This window comes from Artemia sp. Qi Xiang Cuo, chromosome 4 (assembly GCF_049724085.1).
Source record: "Artemia sp. Qi Xiang Cuo chromosome 4, ASM4972408v1, whole genome shotgun sequence".
Lineage (NCBI taxonomy): Eukaryota > Metazoa > Arthropoda > Branchiopoda > Anostraca > Artemiidae > Artemia > Artemia sp. Qi Xiang Cuo.
This window is the reverse complement of record NC_142797.1, coordinates 80,293,183-80,320,001: the sequence shown is the minus strand read 5'-3', so window position 1 is coordinate 80,320,001 and position 26,819 is coordinate 80,293,183. Positions and strand designations below refer to the sequence as shown.

At 33.9% G+C, this 26,819-nt stretch overlaps 1 protein-coding gene across 1 annotated transcript in view; it reads right to left on the bottom strand.

Annotated features, from left to right (window-relative positions):
• Positions 1-26,819, bottom strand: part of LOC148953480 (uncharacterized) — a 55,401-nt gene that overhangs the window by 15,611 nt on the left and 12,971 nt on the right. The window contains exons 6-8 of the mRNA XM_089087975.1: positions 25,813-25,937; positions 19,237-19,541; positions 17,786-17,937 (exon numbers count right to left, since the gene is read on the bottom strand). Of these exons, the coding sequence (XP_088944101.1) occupies positions 17,786-17,937; positions 19,237-19,541; positions 25,813-25,937 (582 nt within the window). The remainder of the gene's footprint in view (positions 1-17,785; positions 17,938-19,236; positions 19,542-25,812; positions 25,938-26,819) is intronic.

The following is a 26,819-nucleotide window of genomic DNA, read 5'->3' as shown; positions in this document are numbered from 1 at the left end:
TCTTTACCCCAATTTTACTTGTATTAACCTCAACAAAAGATAATCAAAAAAATTACTTCGTGTTATTTGACAGAAAAACGTAAAGTTAATAAGAACAATTCAGAAAATAATATTCATACAAAAATTCATGTGAATAACCTTCAGATAAAACATTGTCCTCCTCCTCTAAAGATAATTGTTACTGTAGACTATCTTCCTTTGTAAATATATTTCTAGTTTAAAATTTGTCTTACAAAGTTACACATAGAAAAATAATAAGACTGAAGAAAGCAAGTACTTAAACAATGTTCTACCGATATACAAAAATAGATATAAACTATATATAAGTGCTACAAAAATACTCAAAAATAAATTAAAAATCTGATTTTATGAATTTATTTTTATATATGCAAAATAATTAATAATCAACTATGAAAATTTTCATTATTATAAGAAATCTTCTTGTTTCTTCAAACAGAAATATTTTGATTTCCTCTTAAAACTATTGGTAGTTCTTTTTGCTGAGTACACTAGGTTTTAATATGTATTACGAATGTATGATTATATAACGAATCTAACACCCCATACTCTCTTAAGTATAATAATTTTTTTAAACAGAAATCATAATTGTAGAGAAATCATAAGCCCTCCTTCATAAAAAGTAATTTTTCATGTAGAGAAAAGTAATAGTCTTACCAATGCATCCTCCAATGTACGGTAGAAAACCTGTAGGACAACTACACTCGAAATATCCGGGCTGATTAATGCATGAGACAGGTTCTGTTCCACAAGAATTTGACTCTTCATTTTTGTCAATATCTAAACAATCTTACTCAATATCATCAAATCTAGAATAAAAAAATTAATAAATATTGAACAAAAAAATTGTTAATAAATTTCGAAATAACAGTTAGCTTACGCAGATGGCTTTAATATTGAAGTAAAATATTTTTTATAATTTTTACATTGAATATTACTTAGACTTGGCCGTAAGATAATTAACACAGGAAAAAAGACTACAGTTAGCCCTTTCTGGGAAACCGACGAAACTGTGTTTATAACAGAACAATACAAATAATTTTATTCCCCGGTTGAAGCATGCCAATTCTATTTATGTAGAGATTAAAATAAACAACGAGTTTTTTCAACTGAAAGTAAGGAGCAAAATTTAAACTTAAACAGAACAGAAATATATTCCTATATGTGGGGGTTCACCCACTCGTCAATACGTCGTTTTTTACAGTAAAGTTCGAATTTTGTTCAAATTCTTTAAGGATGACTCATGAATCACAAAGACCGTTTAATTAGAATTTAATTAGAATAAGACCGTTTAATTAGAATTAAATTAGAAAAAGACCGTTTAAGTAGAATAAATAGCTCTTTTCAAAGTACTAAGACAACTTTAGCATAATGAGCCAGGTATTGTTGATGGGGTGAAACACCTCATATAGGTAATAATTTCCTTTTGTTTTAAGTTTCAATGTTGCTCCTTACTCTCTGTTGGAAAAACTTGTTTTTAATTTAATTTCTGATCGATTTTTAAATTATGCTGGGAAATCTGGCACACCCTTCATGAAAAATTCCCTTCCGCCTTGAAACATTCCTCCATTGAAAGATCTTTCCACGTGACCCCCTCCCCCTGAACCCCCCCCCCACCATGGAAAATACCCCCCTCCTGAAAACTTCTGTATACTTTGCCATAACCTATATAGTATATAAACAATGGGCAAAGTTTCAAAAACTTTCAACCTGCACCCCTTCCCCCAGGGACTGTGGGGGATTAAGGCATCTTCAAAGACATAGTTATTAGATTTTTCGACTACGCTGAACAAAAAGGCTATCTTAAGATTTTGATCGGGTGATTTTGGAAAAAAAATAAGCGTAGAAAGAGGCCTAGTTGCCCTCAAATTTTTCGGTGACTTAAAAAGCGCACTAGAACTTTTAATTTCTAATCGAATGAGCCTTCTCGCGATATTCTAAGACCATTGTTTCGATACGATCACCCATGAAAAAAACAAAACAAATAAAAACAAATAAAAACGCATCCGTGATCTTTCTTCTGACAAAAAATACAAAATTCTATATTTTGTAGATAGGAACTTGGAGCTTCCACAGCAGAATTCTCTGATGCGCTGAATCTGATGGTGTGATTTTCACTAAGGTTTTGTGACTTTTAGGGGGGTTTTCCCTGCTTTTCAAAAATAAGGCAAATTTTCTCATGCTCATAACTTTTGATAAGTAAAACTTATTTATAAGTAAAAGTAAACTTGATTAAACTTATATATTTGAAATCAGCATAAAAAATCAATTCTTTTGATGTATCTATTGGTATCAAAATTTGTTATTTTGAGAATGTAGGCTACTATTGAGCCAGGTCGTTCCTTACTTGCAGTTCGTTAGAGTGAACTGTTTTATTTATTTCTTTATGTAAAAATAAAATTAATATTTTATAATCCACACAAACAGCTCAATATAGACCATTATATTAATTCTTATGCGGGAAATTATTATTCAATCATAATGGGCCAAAAAATATTCAAAACGACGATATTTTACAAAAAGAAAGTAATCTACCCCTTACTGCAACTACATTTCAATACTGAGTTTGAACAAACAGCAAATTCATCTCCTCCAGACTGACATTTAGAAGTATCGCAAGGCGGCTGGATTAATTTGAAGTTCAGGGTAGTGAGGTCTAACTGCAGAAGTTGCAATCCTGGTAATTCTAAAACATCTTGACCACTAAGAACTCTTGATGCAATTTGTAGATTGTCTGTAGCTGAGATTGATATATCAATTAAAATTCTCAAATCCAGTTGCACACGTGAATTCAAATTCACAATAGAAATTGAAAACTGTTCTATACCATAGCTTCGTATCTACAAATAAAAAACCTTTTATCAACCAAAAGTGAATAAATGAGTTGAACAAGATTTTATTCCTATCCACACAGAGAGAGAAACAGAAAAGAGAGAGAGAGAGAGGACACAAACTTTAAAAGGAAACTAGGAATCGTAGGAAGAGAAAAAATGGAATCAAGCTTCAAAGCAGAATTCTTCAGTAAAAAGAGGCCTCCTTAGGTTCTGGAAAAAGAGACGTACTTTCACATGTCTTCAGTCAGTCATTGACTAGTTAACACAAGAGAGTTATATTGTACTTTTTTTTGGATATTTCAACTTAGATGATTGGTAAATTTTACATTGGCTGATTTCAGCTCTACCTTTTTTTGATCCCGCCCACTATCATCAGTCGCTGCTAGACATTCATACACACAAGGTGTGCGAACGTATTGAGCCAGAGAGATTTTGCTTTTTGCATTTTGTCATTTGCCGAAGTTATGCACGTGGACAGCCGGGCGCTTGTTCAATTTAAATATTAAAAGCTGTGGCCATGCAAAATTACGCGGGTGATACCTGTCAAAGATGACCGAAGTAATTATGAAGTTTGCTGTTACGATACTGACTAAATTAAGATAGTGACGTCAGAGAATATACGTGGAGAAATATGAAGAAGCACTGAGAGATGGTAGAAAAAATGTTCAGTGAGCGATAAGGCTTTGTACGGAGGACTCGAAAGTTTTAGCCGGAGATTTATCGTAGTCGGTTAACTTGATGCAGTCAGAAATTGTAAACCTTCGTGACGGCATAGGATAAAATTCTTAGGAGAGTGGAAGACCAGTGCAGTCGATTAGGGAGTTCTTCGGTGACACAGATTAAGTCTGATTTTCTTGATACTGTTAAGCAAGCTGTCTATGAGGCGATTGATCTGCATATCAAGTGTAAGTTTGAACTGATTGAAAAATCACTTGGCGAATTGCGAGCAAGAATTGTTCAAAATGGCGCTAAGCTCCAAAAGCTTGAAACTAAGCTGGATGATATAAACCAGTCTTCTCTTCTGACTAAGATCATTTTATCTGGGATATGCTCTCCCACGCGTGATTTTCCTCACCTTGTTGAGAAAGTATTAGCTCGACTTAACAGTGAAATGGGACTCAAGCTTGATAAATCCGTTGTCAAGGGTGCAAGGCGTTTGGGAGGTGCCTCGGAAATAAAAACTCCGATTCAACTTATGTGTTTTACTGAGGCATCTGTAGTTGAGATCCTGCGCAATCGCAAGAATTTGAAAGGTTCCCGAATCTATGTAAATGAGGCTCTAGCCAGGGAAAGGCAAGAAATCTACAAGCTTGCACGCAATAATTTTGAATTGAAAAATGTATGGACTTTACGAGGTGTGGTTTATGCCAAGTGCGGTTCGCAAATCATTCCGTGTATAACAATTTCCAACGTAGTTCAAATTTGCAATGTGTCATATGAACCTGTCGTTTAAACTAAGAAGTGGTGGATTTTTCTTTTCTTGTTTTTGGTTTATGGATCGTTTCCAGTGTTTTCTTGATTCTCGTTTGAAATTAGATGCAATTATTAGCTACCGGAAGTGATAAAGATATGCCTTACGTAAATAATCTGGCTGATTATGATTATTCTTCAGGCGATTTTCTATTTGAAAAAACAAAAAATTGTGATTTTTCGATCCGATCGTTACATGTAAATGTCCAAGGGCTACAAAGTGCATTCAATTAACTGAAGCTCTTGCTTGCATCTAGTCCTGTAGACATTGTTGGATTTTGCGAAACTTTTTGTCTGCTGATACACCCCTTACAATATTAGATCTGCCTGGAATGAAGTGTATTTCACGTACAAGGTGTCAGAATGCGAGAGGAGGTCAGATGCTGTATATTCGTGATGACTGGTCTTTTAGTATTCTCAGTGATTTGTCTGTATTTGATGAAGGGTTATGTGAGACTATTTTTGTTGAAGTTGTACCTTTGGGCTGTAATCCATCTAATTTCGGATCTGTTTATCGACCTCCGTAGGGTAACCCAAAAAGATTTTTTGAAGCTTTTGAACCACTGTTAAAAAATCTGGAAGCGTTGAAAAACAGGTTATTATTTCGGGTGGTCTTTTGAACCTTTGATATTTTGAATCTTGATGTTGGAAATAATAAGGAGTTTTTAAGTATGATATTGTGTTCTAGTTTTGTTACAGGTATTTCTCTGCCGAGAAGACTTACAGCTAGCACAGCTAGATTATTAGATAATGTATTTTTCTCTCCTGTTTTATTTGATGCTGAAAAATTGTCAGTAATTTTGTCTGAATATATCAGATCATTTTCCAGTGTGTGCTCTTTTAAATTAAAATAATAGTAATAAACAACATCGAGATTCCACAATGGATAATTCAAAAAAGCGATATAAATGGACTAATTGTAAAGTCCTACGTCAGTTAATTGATTGGAGTTCGGTTTATGGCTCAGATGACGCAAATGCGGCGTTTTCAGATTTTATTGATCAAATGAATCAAATGACTGCGGGAACGGGATTCTTCAAAATGAGTTTCGCATGGGAAGTTTGCGCAGAAATTCGACCCATGGATTACTGAAGGTATTTTGACATCGTTAAAACATAAAAATAGAAAATTTTGAGAATTATTTAAAATTACAGACACCGTAGTCGTTTGAAGAATTCAGAGTTTATAGGAATAAGCTAAATTCAATTACCAGAGATAAGAAGAGAAAATATTCTAAAGAGAAATTTTTGGAGTATAAATCGGATATGAGAAAGACCAGGCAATTGATAAATGAAAAGATACGTCCTCACGGTCGTAAAAGTACTAGTGTTAATTGCCTTAATTAAATGGTGAAAATGTTACAGAGCCGAATTAAATTTTAAATGTTTTTGGAGATTATTTCAATATTGTTGGTTCTGGACTTGCATCGACTATGAATATGCAACTGAATACCGCTTTTGTTCCAGTTAATGAGCAACATGCAGAAAATTCGTTTTATTTTTCTGAGACTGTGCCTCATGAGATTGAAAAAGTTATTCTGAAGCTTAAACAGAGTTTTTCTACGGACAAATTTGGATTTTCGGCTCAAACCGTAAAGCAAATAGCGTCAAACATTTCACCTTTGATGGCACATATTTTTAATCTATCACTTATGCATGGTCCTTTTCCTGAGCTTTAAAAAAAATCAAATGTTATAGTATTACCTAAAGTTGGGAGTTCAACTGACCCTTCAGATTATAGAAGCATTTCTCGAATTTCAGTTTTCAGCAAAATTTTGGAAAAACTTGCAAATAGTCAATTACAAAAATATTTATTTGATCGTAAGATTTTACACACGTCTCAATATGATTTAATAAAAGTATAGTCACATGAACTGTCAATTCATGAGCTTTTACTAAATTAATTAAAAAAAAACTTTTTCAACAAAACAAGTTTTTCAAAGAAAATTAAAGAACTCCATTCAACAAAAATTGAGCAAAAATAAAATGAAATAATCTACAAAGCCTGAAACTACCACAATTTAGCATCGATAAATAAATGAAACCCAAAACGAACAGAAATTACAATAAATAACCGAGCTATCTCTAAACTTTGATTGAACATGTTTGGGAAAATGGTGGGCGTGAGAGGGGGGTTAATTACTCTCCAGTCACTTTCGACTGTTAAAAAGGGCAATATCAAATCAAATAAGCCCCTTTTGAAATTTCTACAGCAACTTTCCATATAAGCTTATATGCCCAAAGGGCATAACTTACAACCCTTCCACTGAGGGTTCTAATGGGGTTATCCTTCTAAAACACCTAATTTCCAGAAATTTCGACTACGTTGAACAAAATCGATATCTCAAAATTTTGATTGGACGTGTATGGGGAAATGGTGGGAATGAGCGTGGGGTTAGTTGCCCTTCATTCACTTTCGATTATTAAAAGGGCACTAGCCCTTTCAATTTTCAATTGAATGAGCCCTTTTTGATGTTTTTACAACATTGCTTTCTATAAACACCTTACATGCTCCAAGGGCATAACTTACAGCGAATGCCCTGGGGGTGGTGGAGAAGATGGGTTGTCATCCTTAAAAACCTAATTTCCAAAACTTTCAACTACGTTAAATAAAATGGCTATCTAAAAATTTTAATTGGATGTGTTAGGGGAAAAGGTGGGCGTGAGAGGGGGGTTAGTTGCCCTCAAATCCCTTCGACTATTAAAAAGTCCTGCTCAAAGGTATAATGAGCATATAGGAGTATATATAGGAGTGTCCTGCTCAAAGGTATAATTTCCTGAACTTTAAACTGCGTGGAGCAAAATTACTATATAAAAATTTGGATTGGATATGTTTTGGGAAATGGTGGGCGTGGAAGGGGTGTTAGTTGCCTTCCAATCACTTTCGACTATTAAAAAGGGCACTAGCCATTTCAATTTCCAATCGAATGAGCCCTTTTTGAAGTTTCTACGACGACGCGTTCTATGAAAATCTTATATGCCCCCAGGGCATAACTTAAAACCCTTGCCATAAGGGCTTTGGGGGAGTGTCTTCCTCAAAAACATAATTTCTATCTGGAAAACCACAACACTGAACAAAATAGCTATCTAAAAATTTTGATTGGAAGTGTTTAGAGAAAAGGTGGGTGAGAGAGGGCGGCTAGTTGCCCTCAAATCACTTTCGACTATTAAAAAGGCCACAAGACCTTTGAATTTCAAATCGAATGAGCCCTTTATCAAGTTTCTACGACAAAGATATCAATAAAAACTTTTATCCCCCAGGGCATAACCTTAGACAGCCCCAGGGCATAACTTAAAACCCTTGCCCTGAGGGTTGTGGGGGAGTGTCCTCCTCAAAAATATATTTTCTATCAGGAAATAAATTACTCTGAACAAAATGACTATCTCAAAATTTTGATTGGATGTGTTAGGGGGAATGATGGGTGCGGGGGGGGGGGAGGCTAATTGCCCTCCAATTCCTTTCGACTATGAAAAAGGGCACTATCCACTCCAATTCCCAATCGAATGAGCCCTTTTCGAAGTTTCTACGACGACTCCTTCGATACAAAGTGCCTGTCGAAGAAAAAAAAAACACATTGTGGCCATATCGTTCCTTACTTAGGCAGCGCTAATGCGCTGCCTATGATATTGCTGATTCACTAGATGAAGGTCAACACACTTTGGCGATCTCTCGTGATGTCGCCAAGGCGTTTGACAACGTAAATCAATCGTTGCTTCTTTCTAAACTTATGTCTCATGGTTTTCAACGCAAGCTATTAAATTTTTTGCATCTTACCTTTCCGGGAGACGACTAGATTGTGTTGATAAATCTCGTGATCTCCGTTCCGAAGCTTTTCCGATTAACTTCGGAGTACCTCAGGGCTCTGTCCTTGGGCCTATTCTACTTCTTCTTTTCATATATGATTTGCCTGAAGTTTTGCCTCTGTGCAAAATTATAATGTTTGCTGATGATGTAGTAATTTTTGCTTTTCACTGGGACCTATCAGTTCTTTTCCAGAACCTCGAAAATACGTTACTAACTGTATATGTCTGGTATTTAAGGAATTTACTAGCTTTAAATGAAAAAAATGCCAATATATTTTATTTTCTTGAACTGGATCAGTAGTGTCAGATAGCTTCTCTCTTTTCTTGAATGGTCTTGAATTAAAACGGGTAGATCAGTTTAAATATCTTGGGATTATTTTAGATGAAAATTTTTCATTTCATAAATATCTAAAAACACTATGGTTAAAATCTTCCCGAAATATTGGCATGCTAATCGTCTTCGTCATTTCTTTCCTAAGGCTATTGTAAAATCTATTTATTATTCTTTAGTCCACCTATATTTTCTATATTGCATTTCGGTTTGGGCATCTACCTTTTCGTCTGTTTTCAAATCTCTCCAAATACTTCAGAATAAAGCAATGAGGATTCTTTTTAACGTTGGTTGCAGATCTATAGTTAGACACCTATACGGGACTTCTATTCTTTGGACCAACTTCATTTAATTTCCATATCTAGTTTTTGTCACTCTAGCATTTCCGTATCTAGTATTTGTCATTACAAATATAGTAATTTACCTGTAAAATTTTCCGGCATTTTTCCAACTAATTCTCAATTTCATAATTATTCTACTGCGCATCGTTCAGATTTTTCGTGCGAAATTTGCCCAACTTCGAGAGCGGGATTCAGCATCTTTCAAACTGGGCCAAAAATATGGAACTCAATTCCAGCATCAGTTGGAGAATGCAGCAACAAGCAACATTAGGGGGAATGATGGGCGCGGGGAGGGGGAGGCTAGTTGCCCTCTAATCGCTTTCGACTGTTAAAAAGGGCACTAGTCACTCCAATTTCCAATCGAATGAGCCCTTTTCGAAGTTTCTACGACAACTCCTTCAATACGAAGTGCCTGTCGAAGAAAAAAAACACATTGTGGCCACATCGTTCCTTACTTAGGCAGCGCTAATGCGCTGCCTATGATATTGCTGATTCACTAGATAAAGGTCAACACGCTTTGGCGATCTCTCGTGATGTCGCCAAGGCGTTTGACAACGTAAATCAATCGTTGCTTCTTTCTAAACTTATGTCTCATGGTTTTCAACGCAAGCTATTAAATTTTTTGCATCTTACCTTTCCGGGAGACGACTAGATTGTGTTGATAAATCTCGTGATCTCCGTTCCGAAGCTTTTCCGATTAACTTCGGAGTACCTCAGGGCTCTGTCCTTGGGCCTATTCTACTTCTTCTTTTCATATATGATTTGCCTGAAGTTTTGCCTCTGTGCAAAATTATAATGTTTGCTGATGATGTAGTAATTTTTGCTTTTCACTGGGACCTATCAGTTCTTTTCCAGAACCTCGAAAATACGTTACTAACTGTATATGTCTGTTATTTAAGGAATTTACTAGCTTTAAATGAAAAAAAATGCCAATATATTTTATTTTCTTGAACTGGATCAGTAGTATCAGATAGCTTCTCTCTTTTCTTTAATGGTCTTGAATTAAAACAGGTAGATCAGTTTAAATATCTTGGGATTATTTTAGAGGAAAATTTTTCATTTCATAAATATCTAATAACACTATGGTTAAAAACTTCCCGAAATATTGGCATGCTAATCATCTTCTTCTTTTCTTTTCTAAAGCTATTCCAAAATCTATTTATTGTTCTTTAGTCCACCTGTATTTTCTATTCTGCATTTCAGTTTGGGCGTCTACCTTTTCGTCTGTTTTCAAATCTCTCCAAATACTTCAGAATAAAGCAATGAGGATTCTTTTTAACGTTGGTTGCAGATCTATAGTTAGACACCTATACGGGACTTCTATCTTTGGACCAACTTCATTTAATTTCCATATCTTGTTTTTGTCACTCTAGCATTTCCGTATCTAGTATTTGTCATTACAAATATAGTAATTTACCTGTAAAATTTTCCGGCATTTTTCCAACTAATTCTCAATTTCATAATTATTCTACTGCGCATCGTTCAGATTTTTCGTGCGAAATTTGCCCAACTTCGAGAGCAGGATTCAGCATCTTTCAAACTGGGCCAAAAATATGGAACTCAATTCCAGCATCAGTTGGAGAATGCAGCAACAAGCGACATTTTCTAAGACTGGTGAAGAAATATCTTACGACAAGTTAAGCATTTTGTTTATTATGGTTTTCTTTTTCGTTGTTGTAAAATTTAGTTAGAAAATGACTGTGTATTTTCTTTGGCCATAATTTCAGCACTAAAGTATTCCAACAGGCATGTGCGCTGTTTTATTACATTTATTTATGCTTTTGTTATAAATCAAATATTATACTCTACATAACCAATGATTGATTTTGAAGGTAATACTTACCGCTAAATCAATCTTAGTAATTAGGGTGATATATCGTGCAGATGTTGGGTCGTTGTAGTTAGAAATCTATTGATTTTTCAGTTGAATTGAAATTTTCTGCTCAACAAATGTAGACAGAGTTGGATCTAAAAAAGAAGTAAATACAATTATTGTTCTAAGATGAAAAGTACTGATACTTGGAAAGCATATTTTTGCGTCAACTTTTAAATACATTCTTGATAAAATTATATAAGAAAAACAAGTTTTTTCAACTGAAAGTAAGGAGCAACATTAAAACTTAAAACGAACAGAAATTATTCTGTATATGAAAGAGGCTGTCCCCTCCTCAACGCCTCTATCTTTACGTGTATAGTTTTAACTTCGAGAAAGTGCTCTCACAACCAAAGAGAGTGCAATTCAGATTCGGGATATTACCAGCATGCGTAAGTAATGACACCTCTAAACCACTGTAAACACAGGTGGACTCAATATCACTTAGGGATGGAATAACTGAGCTATTAAAAAGTGTGGGGGAAGTAAGACCACCTTGTCTAATGCGCTTCAGCACATTAAAAAGCTCTGAGCCGCACTTAATTTTGGCAAGAAGATATTTATATATGTATAGAAGACACTTTATAACTGAGAAGTATACCTTTCTCTTTATAGATAAATAAAAAAACAAGTTTTTTAAACTGAAAGTAAGGAACGACATTAAAACTTAAAACGAACAGAAATTATTCCGTATATGAAAGGGGCTGTCCCCTCCTAAACGCCTCGATATTTAATATAAATTTTTTTTTTTTTTTAAAAAATAAATTTTTTATACAGACTAAAACTTTAGCGTAAAGAGCGAGGCGTTGAGGCGGGGACAGCCCCTTTCATATACGGAATAATTTCTGTTCGTTTTAAGTTTTAATGTTGTTCCTTACTTTCAGTTTAAAAAACTTTTTTTTTTTATTTAATTTCTGATCGTTTTTCAGCTAATGCAGCTTTTATTTTGGCTTGCCGTCATTGAATAAGTAAACAAAATTTGCATAAAAATTTAACTTTTCTTTTGCTAATTGGCTGTCTCTAAATTTGGTTCTGACGTAATTTACAAATTAACTTACGTAACGAACTTCTATATTCGTATATTTTTCTTCTTGCAAAAAATACAAAGTTGCAGATTTTTGCAGATATGAGCTTGAAACCTATGTTATAGGGTTTTCTGATACGCTGAATCTGACGGTGTGATTTTCATTAAAAATTTTTCACTTTTAGGGGATGTTTCCCCCCTCTTTAAAAAATCAGGTAAGTTTTCTGAGGCTCGTAGCCTTTGATGAGTAATACTAAACTTAATAAAATTCATATATTTAGAATCAGCATTATAAGCCCATTCTTTTGATAAATTTATTGACATCAAAGTTCCGTTTTTAAAGTTTCGCTTACTATTGAGCCGTCTCGCTTGTTTTTTTTTATTGTTTTTTTTTTATTACGTATATGTTATTACATATATGATGGGGTTCTCCCCTTAGTCAATACCACGCTCTTTACGTTAAAAGTTAAAAAAAATTTAATTCGCAAACCCCTGAATCACAAAGGCCGTTTAATTGGAATAGATAGCTCTTTTGAAAGCACTAAAAAAAAATGTAGCGTAAAGAGCGAAGTATTGACTTGGGGGAGAACCCCATCATATACGTAATAATTTCTGTTCATTTTAAGTTCTAATGTAGCTTCTTACTTTCAGTTGAAAGCACTTATTTTTTTTAATTTAATTTCTGATCGTTTTTTAAATAATGCTTGGAAACCCGGCGCCCCCTTCTCAGTCCCTTACCCCAAAGAAACATCCTCCACGGAAAGATTCTCCCGAGTAACCCCTCCTCCAGCTCCCCCCCCCCCACCAGAAAAAAATTCTTCCTGAAAATGTCTGTATACTTCCAAATAACCAAAACAATATGTAAGCAATGGGCAAAGTTCATAACTTGCAGCCCTTCCCCTGGGAACTGTGGGGGATTAAGTCATCGTAAAAGACATATTTATTAGATTTTCGACTATGCTAAACACAATGGCTATCTCAAAATTTTAATTGGGTGACTTTGAGAAAAAAAATGAGCGTGGGAGGGGGCCTAGTTGCCCTCCATTTTTTTTGGTCACTTAAAAAGGGCACTAGAACTTTTAATTTCCGTTCCAATGAGCCCTCTTACGATATTCTAGGACGACTGGGTCAATACGATTACCCCTGGGGAAAAGAAAAAAAACAAAAACAAATAAACACGCACCCGTGATCTTTCTTCTGGCAAAAAATGCAAAATTCCACATTTTTGTAGATAAGAGCTTGAAACCTCTGCAGTAGGGTTATCTGATACGCTGAATATGATGGTGTGAATTTCATTAAGGTTCTATAACTTTTAAGGGGTCTTTCCCCCTTTTTTCGAAAATCAGCCAAATTTTCTCAGGTGCGTAACTTTTGATAGGTAAGATTAAACTTGATGAAACTTATATTTTTGAAATCAGAATTAAAATCTGATTCTTTTTATGTATCTATTGGCACCAAAATTCCATTTTTTAGAGTTTCGGTTACCATTGAGCCGCTCCTTATTTACAGTTCGTTACCACGAACTGTTTGATTTTAAAAGAAGCACTCAAATATTTTAAAAGAAGCACAAGAAATGTTTATCGACAATCTTAGAGATCATTCCCATTTTTGGGTATAGGCGTAATCTGGCCAATACAAAACTGTTGAGGTACAATACCAGATAAAATAGACATTTGTAAAAGTAATGAAAGGATGCTGCGACAGAAGATCACTAGAACGTTGAAAATGTTTAGCAGATATTAAATGTATCTTGCATTAAATGTATTAAATGTATCTTGCATTAAATGTATTAAATGTATCTTGCAAATGGTCTTTGGTTTCCACTAAAGTTTGTATTTAAGTATTTTTGAGCTTCCTTATAGCAAATATAACAAATTTCTTGTTCTTTTTTTGTCAATTCATTGTTCTTTAGCTATCTTTTAAGTACTTGTATTTCTTTTTTCAAGATGAATCTTGTAATACTTAGTGAATTGTATATTTTATAATGTGCTATTATCAAGGTTTCTTTCTTTGTTATCAATCTTTGTTTGAGACCAAAAAATATTTTCTACAGATTTATATGATAACATAATATGTTGTTATTAAGCTTTGTTTCTTTGTTTTAAGCTATCAATTATTATAAAACTAAATCACAAATGATAATGATAATAATAATTAATAGTTCTTACCTAATTCGCAAGTTCATTTGATCAGAGTTTGTTGAAAAGGACATTTACACTGGAGTCCTATTTCATTGGCTAGGACTGTGCAGACTTGTCCAGGTGAACATGTATCATCAGTACAAAGGCTTGCATCAATTTGTATCACTAAAAACAAACTAGTTAAATACAATAAGGCTACATATTAAATATTGCATGTTATATATTACATATAACATGTTACATGTAACATATTACACAAATACTACATATAACATATTAATTTTAAACGACGTTTAATACAATCTTATGCAATATAGAAAATAGCAATGTATAAGCAATGTTAATAGGGCAATTCAACTAACGAACTACTTTAAATATTATAACATGAATTATACAAAAAAGTAATTAAGATTAATAGCACAGGACTCAAAGTTTTTAATATTAAGAAGAGAAGCTATTGATTATTGATCCATTATACTATAAAGCGCTGCGATTAACATTACTCTATATAATTGAAGGTTCTATATAATATATATAATTATTGCAGAAACAAATTTTCTACCCTACTCAAAAAGTGGCGGAAAGAAACTCTCTTTTAAACCCTAAGAAAATTGACAGTTTTTCCAGTGCTATGAATTTTCATACAAATGTCAAAATAATATGTGAATAACACCAGACGCAATAAGGTGTCCCTATAATATAAATAGAATTAAAGCACCATTTTTGGTAAGCAGTGAGTGGAAGACTTCCTGGTCAAATGATTAGGAAAGAAAGATGCTCTTTTCGCTGAAATATTCTAAAATTTCGTTTATTTTTCAAAAATTTCCCAGCAAGATTTCTCATATTTGGCATTGGTAAAAAAAAACAGTTTACATCAAGAGAGATAATATAAAATGAAACCTATTTATCTTACCTTTATCTGAAATGAATCTAGAAGTATTAATCGAAACGTCTATTCCTGGTACGGTCAATTCTAAAATTAAATCCAATACTGAAAAGTCACTAAGCGTCAAGGAGACTTTTGCTTCCACTCCTCCACTACTGCTTCCAATTAAGAAAATCACTTGACAAACACTAACATCTAGGCGACTGATGCTGAATATAAGTTGATCCTTCAAGACCGTGTTAAACTGAAAGAACAAGACTCAAACATATATATATATATATATATATATATATATATATATATATATATATATATATATATATATATATATATATATATATATATATATATATATGTATATATATATATATATATATATATATATATATATATATATATATATATATATATATATATATATATATATATATATATATATATATATTTGATATTATATATATATACATATATATATATATATATATATATATATATATATATATATATATATATATATATATATATATATATATATATATATATATATATATATATATATATATATATATATATATATATATATATATATATATATATTAATAAGCCACCTTAATTAAGCCACTTTATAAGAAAGGTGATAACAGTGAGTGTAATAATTATCGAGGCATTTGTCTGGTCTCTGTAGGTGGTAAATTACTTAGTAATATGATACTTTTTAGACTGAGAGATGCAGTAGACAATGCCGTAGAGATGCCGTAGACAGAGATGCCGTAGAGGTAGCTAGGGCACGTTATGCGGATGAAGGATGACAGATTGCCGAAGATTGTTCTTTTCGGCAAACCGTCTAGGGCTAGACTCGGCTGCTTCGGAGGAAGTGTCTCTTTTAAATTTCGATGATTATTATTCATATCCAGATTTGTTGTGTTTCAGAAATATAAGAAAAATAACAAATAAACAAATACTAAACCGGTATATTTTTTATTGGAAAAAAAATGCAAAATACCACATTTTTTTAAGGTAGAATATTAAAACCTCTAAAGTAAAACTATCTGATATGCTGAAGTTGATGGTATAATTTTCAGTGTCACTTGCCTTTTAAGGGGTCTTTTCCCCTTTTTTGGAATCAGGTAAAATCTTTCAGGCTTGTATCTTCCGATGGGTTGTTTCAAACTTAAAGAATTTTCTATGTCTGGAATCAAAATAAAAATCAAGTTTTTTCTTATATATATATTGATGTCAAAGTTTTCGTTTTATAGTTTATATTATTTTTAGCCCGAATCATTACTTTTTCCCGCTAATTACAAAAAACTAATGCACTAGTTTACGGATTTAATCAACAAGCCAAATTTAAACTGATAGAGTTAGCTGGAGAGAAAATTTGAGACAAAACAAAATAATTACCCAAATTGTAATTTTTTCAATAAGTAGTAGGGACTCTAAAGACTTGATGCTCACAAAGGAATCTGACCACTCAACACCACTGAGCTCCAACTGGTACACTTTTGTTAAGAGTAGTTCTTGTTCTAGAATGGGGATGCATCCCTTTGGCGATGGAACCATTGGAAACTGGCATCTACAGCTAAAAAAAACCCAAAGACAAGTCCTTATTGCAAGTGGCACCAAGAAGAAGACACTGAGCAGCATTTTCTTCCTTGGAACAATGATCTATGGCTGCAACCTTTATATATAAAACAAATAAAAAATTACTTCAATTACTGAATAAGTAACTTGATTCAAATTTTAAAGAAAAGAAAAATAGCCTTTAATGTCGTTTTTAGTGACTAAAAACGACTATTTAATTATATAATTTAATATTTAAATTCAAATAGCCATTAATTTTTTTTCAAATAGTAACTGAATCATCTAAAAAAAACCAATTGCATCGTAGTTACATTAAAATTTGGCAATACTTATTGTTATTTAACCCCATCTTTATTCTATGGAAATTTATTTTCAAAGTAAAAACAAACTCACACTGAAGAGTCGCATGAATGCAGAGGAAAAATCTGCAGTGATTAAGTAATGTGGTTACTTGAATTTATATCTTTAAAATTTCTAAAGATTTTTTTCAAAATCTGAATTTTAGATCACTGTCGCTAGCACTGTTTTCTTAGAGCCTGTAAACCCAAAAGGGAATGGATATATTTTATTCTTGCAAACTCCAACAATTTGCAATGTTTTTCCTATCATCTGAAACCCCGTCTAATAACACAAAAACTCTATCTATCAGTATAAATTATCCTTGTGCAATGAAATATACTTTCGCAATACTAAAATTTCGAGCTAGAACAAAACCTGAAGGAACAGATCACTAACCCAATTTTACTTGTATTAACCTCAACAAAAGGCAATCAAAAAAAATTACTTCGTGTTATTTGACATAAAAACGTAGCGTTCATAATAACAATTCAGAAAATAATATTCATACAAAAATTCAGGTGAATAACCTTCAGATAAAACATATTATTGGTAGTTATTTTGTAATGAGCTGACTATTTATTCGTATTTGTAATGTTCGTGAGTCCAAGGGCTTCTACATCGCACAAAATTTAAATGTTTTTTTGGTATATCATTCACAAATCTTGCCCATTTAGTAAGAGAACTGACAATATCTAGCCAATATCCATCTTCAACACAGAGTCCCCTTCCTCTAAAGACAATTGCCTCTGTAGACTATCTTCCTTTGGAAAAATCTTTCTAGTGTAAAATTTGGCTTACAAAGGGAAACAAAGACAAATAATAATAATGAAGAAAACAAGGAATTCAACAATGTTTTACCGATATATAAAAATAGAGATAAAATATATTTAAGTGGTACAAACAAGGAATTCAATAGGGAAAAGGAAAACAAAAGGAAACAAAGACAAATAATAATAATGAATAAAACAAGGAATTCAATAGGTTTTAATCTGTCTTATGAATCTAGGATTATATAATGAATCTAGAACCCCGTCCCCTGTAAAGTGTAATAATTTTTTTGTACAGAAAACATAATTGTAGAGAAATCATAAGCCCTCCTTCATAAAAAGTAATTTTTCTTGTAGAGAAAAAGTAATAGTCTTACCGATGCATCCTCCGATGTACGGTAGAAAACCTATAGGACAACTACACTCGAAATATCCAGGCTGATTAATGCATGAGGCAGGTTCTGCTCCACAAGCATTTGACTCTTCACATTCGTCAATATCCAAACAAACTCCCTCATTAGCAGCAAATCTCGAATAAAAAAAAATGAATATTAAACAAAAAAATTGTTAATAAATTTCGAAATAACAGTTAGCTTACGCAGATGGCTTTAATATTGAAGTAAAATTTTTTTTATAATTTTTACATTGAATATTACTTAGACTTGGCCGTAAGAAAATTAACACAGGAAACAAGACTACAGTTAGCCCTTTCTGGGAAACCAACGAAACTGTGTTTATAACAGAGCAATACCAATAATTTTTTTCCCAGGTTTAAGTAGATATCAAATTAAACACCTAGTTTTTTCAACTGAAGGTAAGGAGCAAAATTAAAACTTAAACAGAACAGAAATATATTACGTATATTTGGGGGTTCACCGCCTTGTCAATACGTCGCTTTTTAAACTTAAGTTCAAATTTTGTTCAAATTATTTAAGGATGACTCCTAGAACAAAGACCGTTTAATTATAATTTAATTAGAGTAATAAGGTTTAATTAGAATTTAATTATAATAAGACCCTTTAATTAGAATAAATAGATCTTTTCAAAGTACTAAGACAACTTCAGCATAATTATCCAGGCATTGTTTAAGGGTTTAAACCCCTCATATAGGTCATCATTTCTGTTCTTTTTAAGTTTTAAGGTTGATCCGTACTCTCTGTTGGAAAAACTTGTTTTTTATTTAATTTCTTAATATTTAATGACTTAAAAAGTGCACTAGAACATTTAATTTCCATTCGAATGAACCTTCTCCCGATATTCTAAGACCATTGTGTCGATACGATCACCCATGGAAAAAACAAAAGAAATTAAAAACGCATCCGCTATATTTCTTCTGACAAAAAATACAAAAGTCTATATTTTGCAGATAGGAGCTTGATGCTTCCACAGCAGGAATCTCTGATGCGCTGAATTTGATGGTGGGATTTTCATTTAGGTTCTGTGACTATTAGGGGTTTTTTTCCTGCTTTGCAAAAAAAGGCAAATTTTCTCCTGCTCATAACTTTTTATAAGTAAAACTAAACTTGATCAACTTACATATTTGAAATCAGCATAAAAATTTAATTCTTTCTTTGTATCTATTGGTATCGAAATTTTTTATTTTAGAATGTTGGTTACTATTGAGCCAGGTCGTTCCTTACTTACAGTTCGTTAGCGCGAACTGTTTGATTTATTTGTTTATGCAAAAAGAAATTTAAATGTTGCTAAGCCACCATAAAAGCTCAATCTAGACCACGTTAGTAATTTTTATGCTGGAAATTATTTTTCCAGCATAAAAGGCCCGATAAGAATCTAAACGAAGATATTTTACAAAAAGAAAGTAACCTACCCCTTACTGCAAGTACATTTCAAAACTGAGTTTGAACAAACAGCAAATTCATCTCCTCCAGACTGACATTTAGAAGTATCGCAAGGTGGCTGGATTAATTCGAACTTCAGGGTAGTCAGGTTTAACTGCAGAAGTTGCAATCCTGGTAAGTCTAAAACATCTTGACCACTAAGGACTGTTGATGCAATTTGTAGATTGTCTGCAGCTGAGATTGATATATCACTTAAAATTCTCAAATCCAGTTGCACACGTGAATTCAAATTCATAATAGAAATTGAAAACTGTTCTATACCATAGTTTCGTATCTACAAATAAAAAACCTTTTATCAACCCAAAGTGTATAAATGAGTCGAACATAATTTTATTCCTATCCACACAGAGAGAAAAAAAGAGAGAGAGAGAGAAGAGACAAACTTTAAAAGAAAACTAGGAATCTTTGGAAGAGAAAAAAAAGAATCAAGCTGCAAAGCAGAATTTTTCAGTAAAAAGAGGCCTCCGTAGGTTCTGGAAAAAGAGACATACTTTTACATGTATTCAGTCAGTCATTGACTAGTTAACACAAGAGAGTTATTTTGTACTTTTTTGGATATTTTAACTTGTATACTTGGTCAATTTTTCATAGGCTGCTTTCAGATCTAACTTTATTTGATCACACCCGCTGTCATCAGTCGCTGTTAGATATTCATGTACACAAGGTGTCCGAACGAATTAAGCCAGAGAGTAATTATGTAATTAAATAAGTAATTATGAACTTTGCTGTTACGGAACTGACGAAATTAAGATAGTGACGTCAGAGACTATATGGGCATACGTGGAGAAATATGAAGAAGCACTGAGAGATGGCAGAAAAAATGTTCAGTGAGCTATAAAGCTTTGTACGGAGGACTCGAAAGTTTTAGCCGGAGATTTATCTGAGTCGGTTAACTTGATGCAGTCAGAAATTGTAAACCTTCGCGACCGCATACAGGATGAAATTCGTAGGAGAGTGGAAGACCAGTGCAGGAGATTAGGGAGTTCTTCGGTGACACAGAATAAGTCAGATTTTCTTGATACTGTTACGCATGCTGTCTATCAGGCGATTGATCTCCAGTTCAAGTGTAAGTTTGAACTGTTTGAGAAATCACTTGGCGAATTGCGAGCAAGAATTGTTCAAAATGGCGCAAAGCTCCAAAAAATTGAAACTAAGCTGGATGATCAGTCTTCTCTTCTGACTAAGCTCATTTTTATCTGGGATATACTCTCCTGCGCGTGATTTGCCTTACCTTGGTGAGAAAGTATTAGCTCGACTTAACAGTGAAATGGGACTTGATAAATCCGTTGTCAAGGGTGCAAGGCGTTTGGGAGGTGCCTCAGAAATAAAAACTCCAATTGAACTTAGGTTTTTTTCTGAAGCATCTGCAGTTGAGATCCTGCACAATCGCAAGCATTTAAAAGGTTCCCGAATCTATATAAATGAGGCTCTGACCAGGGAAAGGCGAGAAATCTACAAGCTTGCACGCAATAAGTTTGAATTGAAAATGTATGGACTTTATGAGGTGTGGTTTATGTCAAGTGTGGTTCGCAAATCCTTCCGTGAAAAAAGGTTTCCAACGTAGTTCAGGTTCGCAATGTGTCATATGAACCTGTCGTGTAAAATATTAATCCGTTGATTTTTAATTAATATATTTTTTTCTATGTTTCTTACAAGTATTTATATGCCGAGACGATTTACATCTAGCACAGCTACAATACTAGATAATATATTTTTATCTACTGTTTTATTTTATACTGAAAAATTGTCAGTAATTTTGTCTGAATATATCAGATCGTTTTCCAGTGTGCGCTCTTTTAAATTTAAATAATAGTAATAAACAACATCGAGATTCAACATTGGATAATTCAAAAAAGCGATATACATGGACTAATTGTAAAGTCCTATGTCAGTTAATTGGTGACCAAGATTGGAGTTCGGCTTATGGAGTTCGGTTAAAAAAAGCAATTGTTATAGCATTACCTATAGCTGGGAGTTCAACTGACCTTTCAGATTATAGAGGAATATTTCGACTTTCGATCTTCAGCGAAATTTTGGGAAAACTTGCAAACAGTCAATTACAAAAATATTTATTTGATACTAAGATTTTACACACATCTCAATATGGTTTAATAAAAGGATAGTCACATGAACTGTCAATTCATTAGATTTTACTAAATTAATAAAAAAAAACTTTTTCAACAAAACAAGTTTTTCAAAGACGAATTCAATCAGAATTCCAAATAGGGATAAGTCGTTTTATTAGACAGTGAAACGAAAATATAAAAGAAATACTCAAAATATTTCGATGACACAGTCGGTCATCATCATCAGTAGAGTTACTAACTTATCAAAATTAAAACAAACTGCTTTTATACTAAAACAAAATAATCACTTCCGGGTATTTCTTTTATATTTTCGTTTCACTGTCTAATAAAAGGACTTATCCCTATTTGGAATTCTGATTGAATTCGTCATAGAATAGGCAGTGTGGTCATGGAGAATAATATCAAAGTTTTTCAAAGAAAATTAAAGAACTCCATTCAAAAAAAATTGAGCAAAAATAAAATAAAATAATCTACAAAGCCTGAAACTACAATAAATAACAGAGTCAAACTCAAAACGAGAAGAACATCAGTTGGGCTCAAAACCCCTCTGCCTTCCCAAGGCCGGAACATAATTTGTACTTTACTTTAAACTACGTTGAACAAAATAGCTATCTCTAAGATTTGATTTAACAAGTTGGGGAAAATGATGGGCGTGAGAGGGGAGTTAATTACTCCCCAGTCCCTTTCGACTATTAAAAAGGGCAAATTCAATTTCAAGTCAAATGATCCTCTTTTGAAATTTCTAGAACAGCTGTCTATTTAAACCTTATATGTCCCCAGGGCATAACTGACAACCCTTCCACTGAGGGTTCTGTTGGGGTTATCTACTTAAAAGACCTAATTTCCCGAAATTTCGACAACGTTGAACAAAATTGATAACTTAAATTTTGATTGGATGTGTTTGAGGAAATGGTGGGCGTGAGAGAGAGGTTAGTTGCCCTTCATTCACTTTCGATTATTAAAAGGGCACTAGCCCTTTCAATTTTCAATTGAATGAGCCCTTTTTGATGTTTTTACAACATTGTTTTCTATAAGCACCATACATGCTCCAAGGGCATAACTTACAGCCCATGCCCCGGGGGTAGTGGGGGGGATGGGTTGTCATCCTTAAAAACCCGATTTCCAAAACTTTCAACGGCGTTAAATAAAATGACTATCTAAATATTTTAATTGGATATGTTTGGGGAAATGGTGGGCGTGAGAGGGGGGTTGGTTGCCCACAAATACCTTTCGACAAATGAAAATGGCATTAGCCCTTTGAATGTCCAATCGAATGAGCCCTTTTTCAAGCCTATACAATAAAGATTTCAATAAAAACCTTATATATCCCCAGGGCATAACGTATAACCCTTGCCCTGACGACTGTGGGGAGAGTGTCCTACTCAAAGGTATAACTTCCTGAACTTTAAACTGCGTGGAACAAAATGGCTATATAAAAATTTGGATTGGACATGTTTAGGGAAATGGTGGGCGTGGAAGGGATGTTAGTTGCCTTCCAATCACTTCGACTATTAAATAGTGCACTAGCCAATTCAATTTCCAATCGAATGAGCCCTTTGTGAAGTGTCTACGACGACGCGTTCTATGAAAATCGTATATTCCCCCAGGGCATAACTTAAAACCCTTGCCATAATGGATGTGGGGGATTGTCTTCCTCAAAAACATAATTTTTATCTTGAAATCCACAACATCGAACAAAATGGCTATATAAAAATTTTGATTGGATGTGCTTAGAAAAAAGGTGGGCGAGAGAGGGCGGCTAGTTACCCTCAAATCACTTTCGATGATTAAAATGGGCGCAAGACCCTTGAATTTCGAATCGAATGAGGCCTTTTTCAATTTTAAACGACAAAAATTTCAATAAGAACTTTTATCCCCCCAGGGCATAACCTTAGATGGCCCCAGGGCATAACATAAAACCCTTACCCCGAGGGTTATGGGGGAGTGTAATCCTCAAAAAGATATTTTCTTTCTGGAAATCAATTACGCTGAACAAAAAATCTATCTAAAAATGTTGAGTGGATATGTTACAGGGGACTGATGGGCGCGGGGGGGGGAGGCTAAGTGCCCTCCCATTGCTTCCGAATATGAACAAGGGCACTAGCCACTCCAATTTCCAATCGAATGAGCTTTTTTTGAAGTTTCTACGACAACTCCTTCGATACGATATGCCTGTCCAAGAAAGAAAAAACACATTGTGGCCATATCAGTCTTGACTGAGGCAGTGCTAGCGTGCTGCCTATAATATTACTGATTCACTAGATGAAGGTCAACACACTTTGGCAATATTTCGTGATGTAAACAAGGCGTTTGACACCGTAAATTATTCGTTACTTCTTTCTAAACTTTTGTCTCATGGTTTTCAACGCAAGCTATTAAATTTTTTGCATCTTACCTTTCCGGGAGACGACTAGATTGTGTTGATAAATCTCGTGATCTCCATTCCGAAACTTTCCCGATTAATTGCGGAGTGCTTCAGGGCTCTGTCCTTGGGCCTATTCTACTTCTTCCTTTTATAAATCATTTGCCTGAAGTTTTGCCTCTTTGTAAAATTATAATGTTTGCTGATGATGTAGTAATTTTTGCTTCTCACTGGGACCTATCAGTTCTTTTACAGAACCTCGAAAGTACGTTACTAGCTGTATCTAATTGTTATTTAAGGAATTTTCTGGCTCTAAATGAAAAAAATGCCAATATATTTTATTTTCTTGAACTGGATCAGTAGTATCAGATAGCTTCTCTTTTTTCTTGAATGGTCTTGAATTAAAACGGGTTTATCAGTTTAAATATCTTGGGATTATTTTAGATCAAAATTTGTTATTTCATAAATATCTAATAACACTATGATTAAAAACTTCTCGAAATATTGTCATGCTAATCATCTTCTTCATTTCTTTCCTAAGGCTATTCTAAAATCTATTTTTTGGAACCCTTGGTCCCAGTTTTGTCAGATAAATGTCCCTCCCAGATTCATTTCTTTGGGCCCCTTCATTATTTTCCTTCCTTAAATAATAAATATTAATTTTCCTATTATTTTCTTTGACGCCATTTTGGGTCCTTTTAACTGCGTACGTGCTTAATTGACCAAGAGGGAAAAAGTGCGCAGTTAGGGAGGTTGGCCAGTATGTTAGGAGCCCTGGGATTGGCTGGAAAGACTCATTTACCACCCCTAGTAACCCCACCGCGTGCTGCAGTTAGCGGGCTGGGAAAAACTCCATTTTTTAGTTAGTTCTTTTTATACAGCGTGAGTGTTAATACAGTAAGCCTTTGCTATGTACTCTTTTAACTTTTCAGCTTAGGGCGAATCTAAAAGAGTTAATTAGATATCTTATCGGTACACTTTGGCTTTAAATGTGGCCATAGACCATCCGATCACGTTAGTATAAAGGAACCGTTGGGGCAAGAGCGGGAATCTCACTAACATTTGGGCCGACAAGGGGTTCTCCCCTTCGATTAAGTGGCATAGCAACCTTTTGCGCCTTTTTTCCCTTTAATAAGTGGTGACCCCGCACATACACCCCAGTAAGTGGTGCCAGCGGTAGCTAGCGCTACGAACACTATTTATTATTCTTTCGTCCACTCATATTTTCTATATTGCATTTCGGTTTGGGCATCTACCTTTTCGTCTGTTTTCAAATCTCTCCAAATACTTCAGAATAAAGCAAAGAGGATTCTTTTTAACATTGATTGCAGATCTATAGTTAGACACCTATACGGGACTTCTGGAATTTATTCTTAGGACCAACTTCATTTAATTTCAATATCGAGTTTTTTTCACTCTAGCATTTCCGTATCTAGCATTTGTCATTATCACTATAGTAATTTACCTGAAAAAATTTCTGGCATTTTTTCAACTAATTCTCAATTTCATAATTATCCTACTGCACATCGTTCAGACTTTTCGTGCGAAATTTTCCCATTAACGAGAGCGGGATTCAGCATCTTTCAAACTGGGCCAAAAATCTGGAACTCAATTCCAGCAAAAGTTCGAGAATGCAGCAACAAGCGACATTTTCTAAGACTGGTGAAGAAATATCTTACGACACGTTAAGCATTTTGTTTATTATGGTTTTCTTTTTCGGTGTTGTAAAAATTAGTTAGAAAATGACTGTGTATTTTCTTTGGCCATAATTTCAGCGCTAAAGTATTACACCAGGCTTATGCGCTGTTTTATTACATTTATTTATGTATTTGTTACAAATCAAACATTCTACTCTACGCAACCATTGATTGATTTTGAAGGACATTAAATAAAAAAACAAGTTTTTTAAACTGAAAGTAAGGAGCGACCTTAAAACTTAAAACGAACAGAAATTATTCCGTATGTGAAAGGGGCTGTCCCCTCCTCAACGCCTCGCTCGTTACGCAAAAAAAATTCCGTTTTTTAGAGTTTCAGTTACCATTGAGCCGGGTCGCTCCTTACTTACAGTTCGTTACCAAGAATTGTTTGATACTTACCGCTAAATCAATGGCAGTAATTAGGGTGATATATCCTGCAGATGTTGTGTCGTTGTAGTCAGAAATACATTTATTAATCAGTTGAATTGAAATTTTCTGCTCAACAAATCTAGAAAGAATTGGGTCTAAAAAAGAAGAATTTGTTCTAAGATGAAAAGTACTGATATCTGGAAAGTATATTTTCGCGTCAACTTTTAAATACATTCTTGATAGAGTTGCATAAGAAAAACAAGTTCTTTCAACTGAAAGTAAGAAGAAATATTAAAACTTAAAACGAACAGAAATACTTCTGTATACGAAAGAGGCTGTCCCCTCCTCAAAACCTCTAACTTTACGTGTAGCCTATAGTTTTAACTTCGAGAAAGGGCTCTCACAACCAGAGAGTGTGCAATTCAGATTCGGGATATTACCAGCATACGTAAGTAATGACGCCTCTAAACGACTGTAAATACAGGGGGACTCAATATCACTTAGGGATGGAATAACTGAGCTAATAAAAAGCGTGGGGGAAGTAAGACCCCCTTGTCTAATGCGCTTTAGTGCATTAAAAAGCTCTTAGCCACAATTCGTTTTGGCAAGACCATATTTATATATGTATCGAAGACATTTTATAACTGAGAAGTATACCCCTCTCTTTATAGATTTTACCAAAATCTGTGCAAAAATACGTGAATTAAATGCTCGGGCTATATCCAGTGTGCATAGAAAAAAAATTTTGAAAAGGGAAAAAAGAGCACACTTACGATTACAATTACGATTACGCTTACGATCTGAAAACTGAACTGATGCGCCAGTAGAGAACATTTTTGGGAAATATCTCTAAAAATAATAGACTCAAATATTTTAAAAGAAGCACAAGAAATGTTTATAGGCCGATACTATCGACAATCATCGAGATGTATCCCTTTTTTGGGTATAGGCGTTATCTGGCCAATACAAAACTGTTGAGGTACAATACCAGAAGAAATAGACATTTGTAAAAGTAATGAAAGGATGCTGCGACAGAA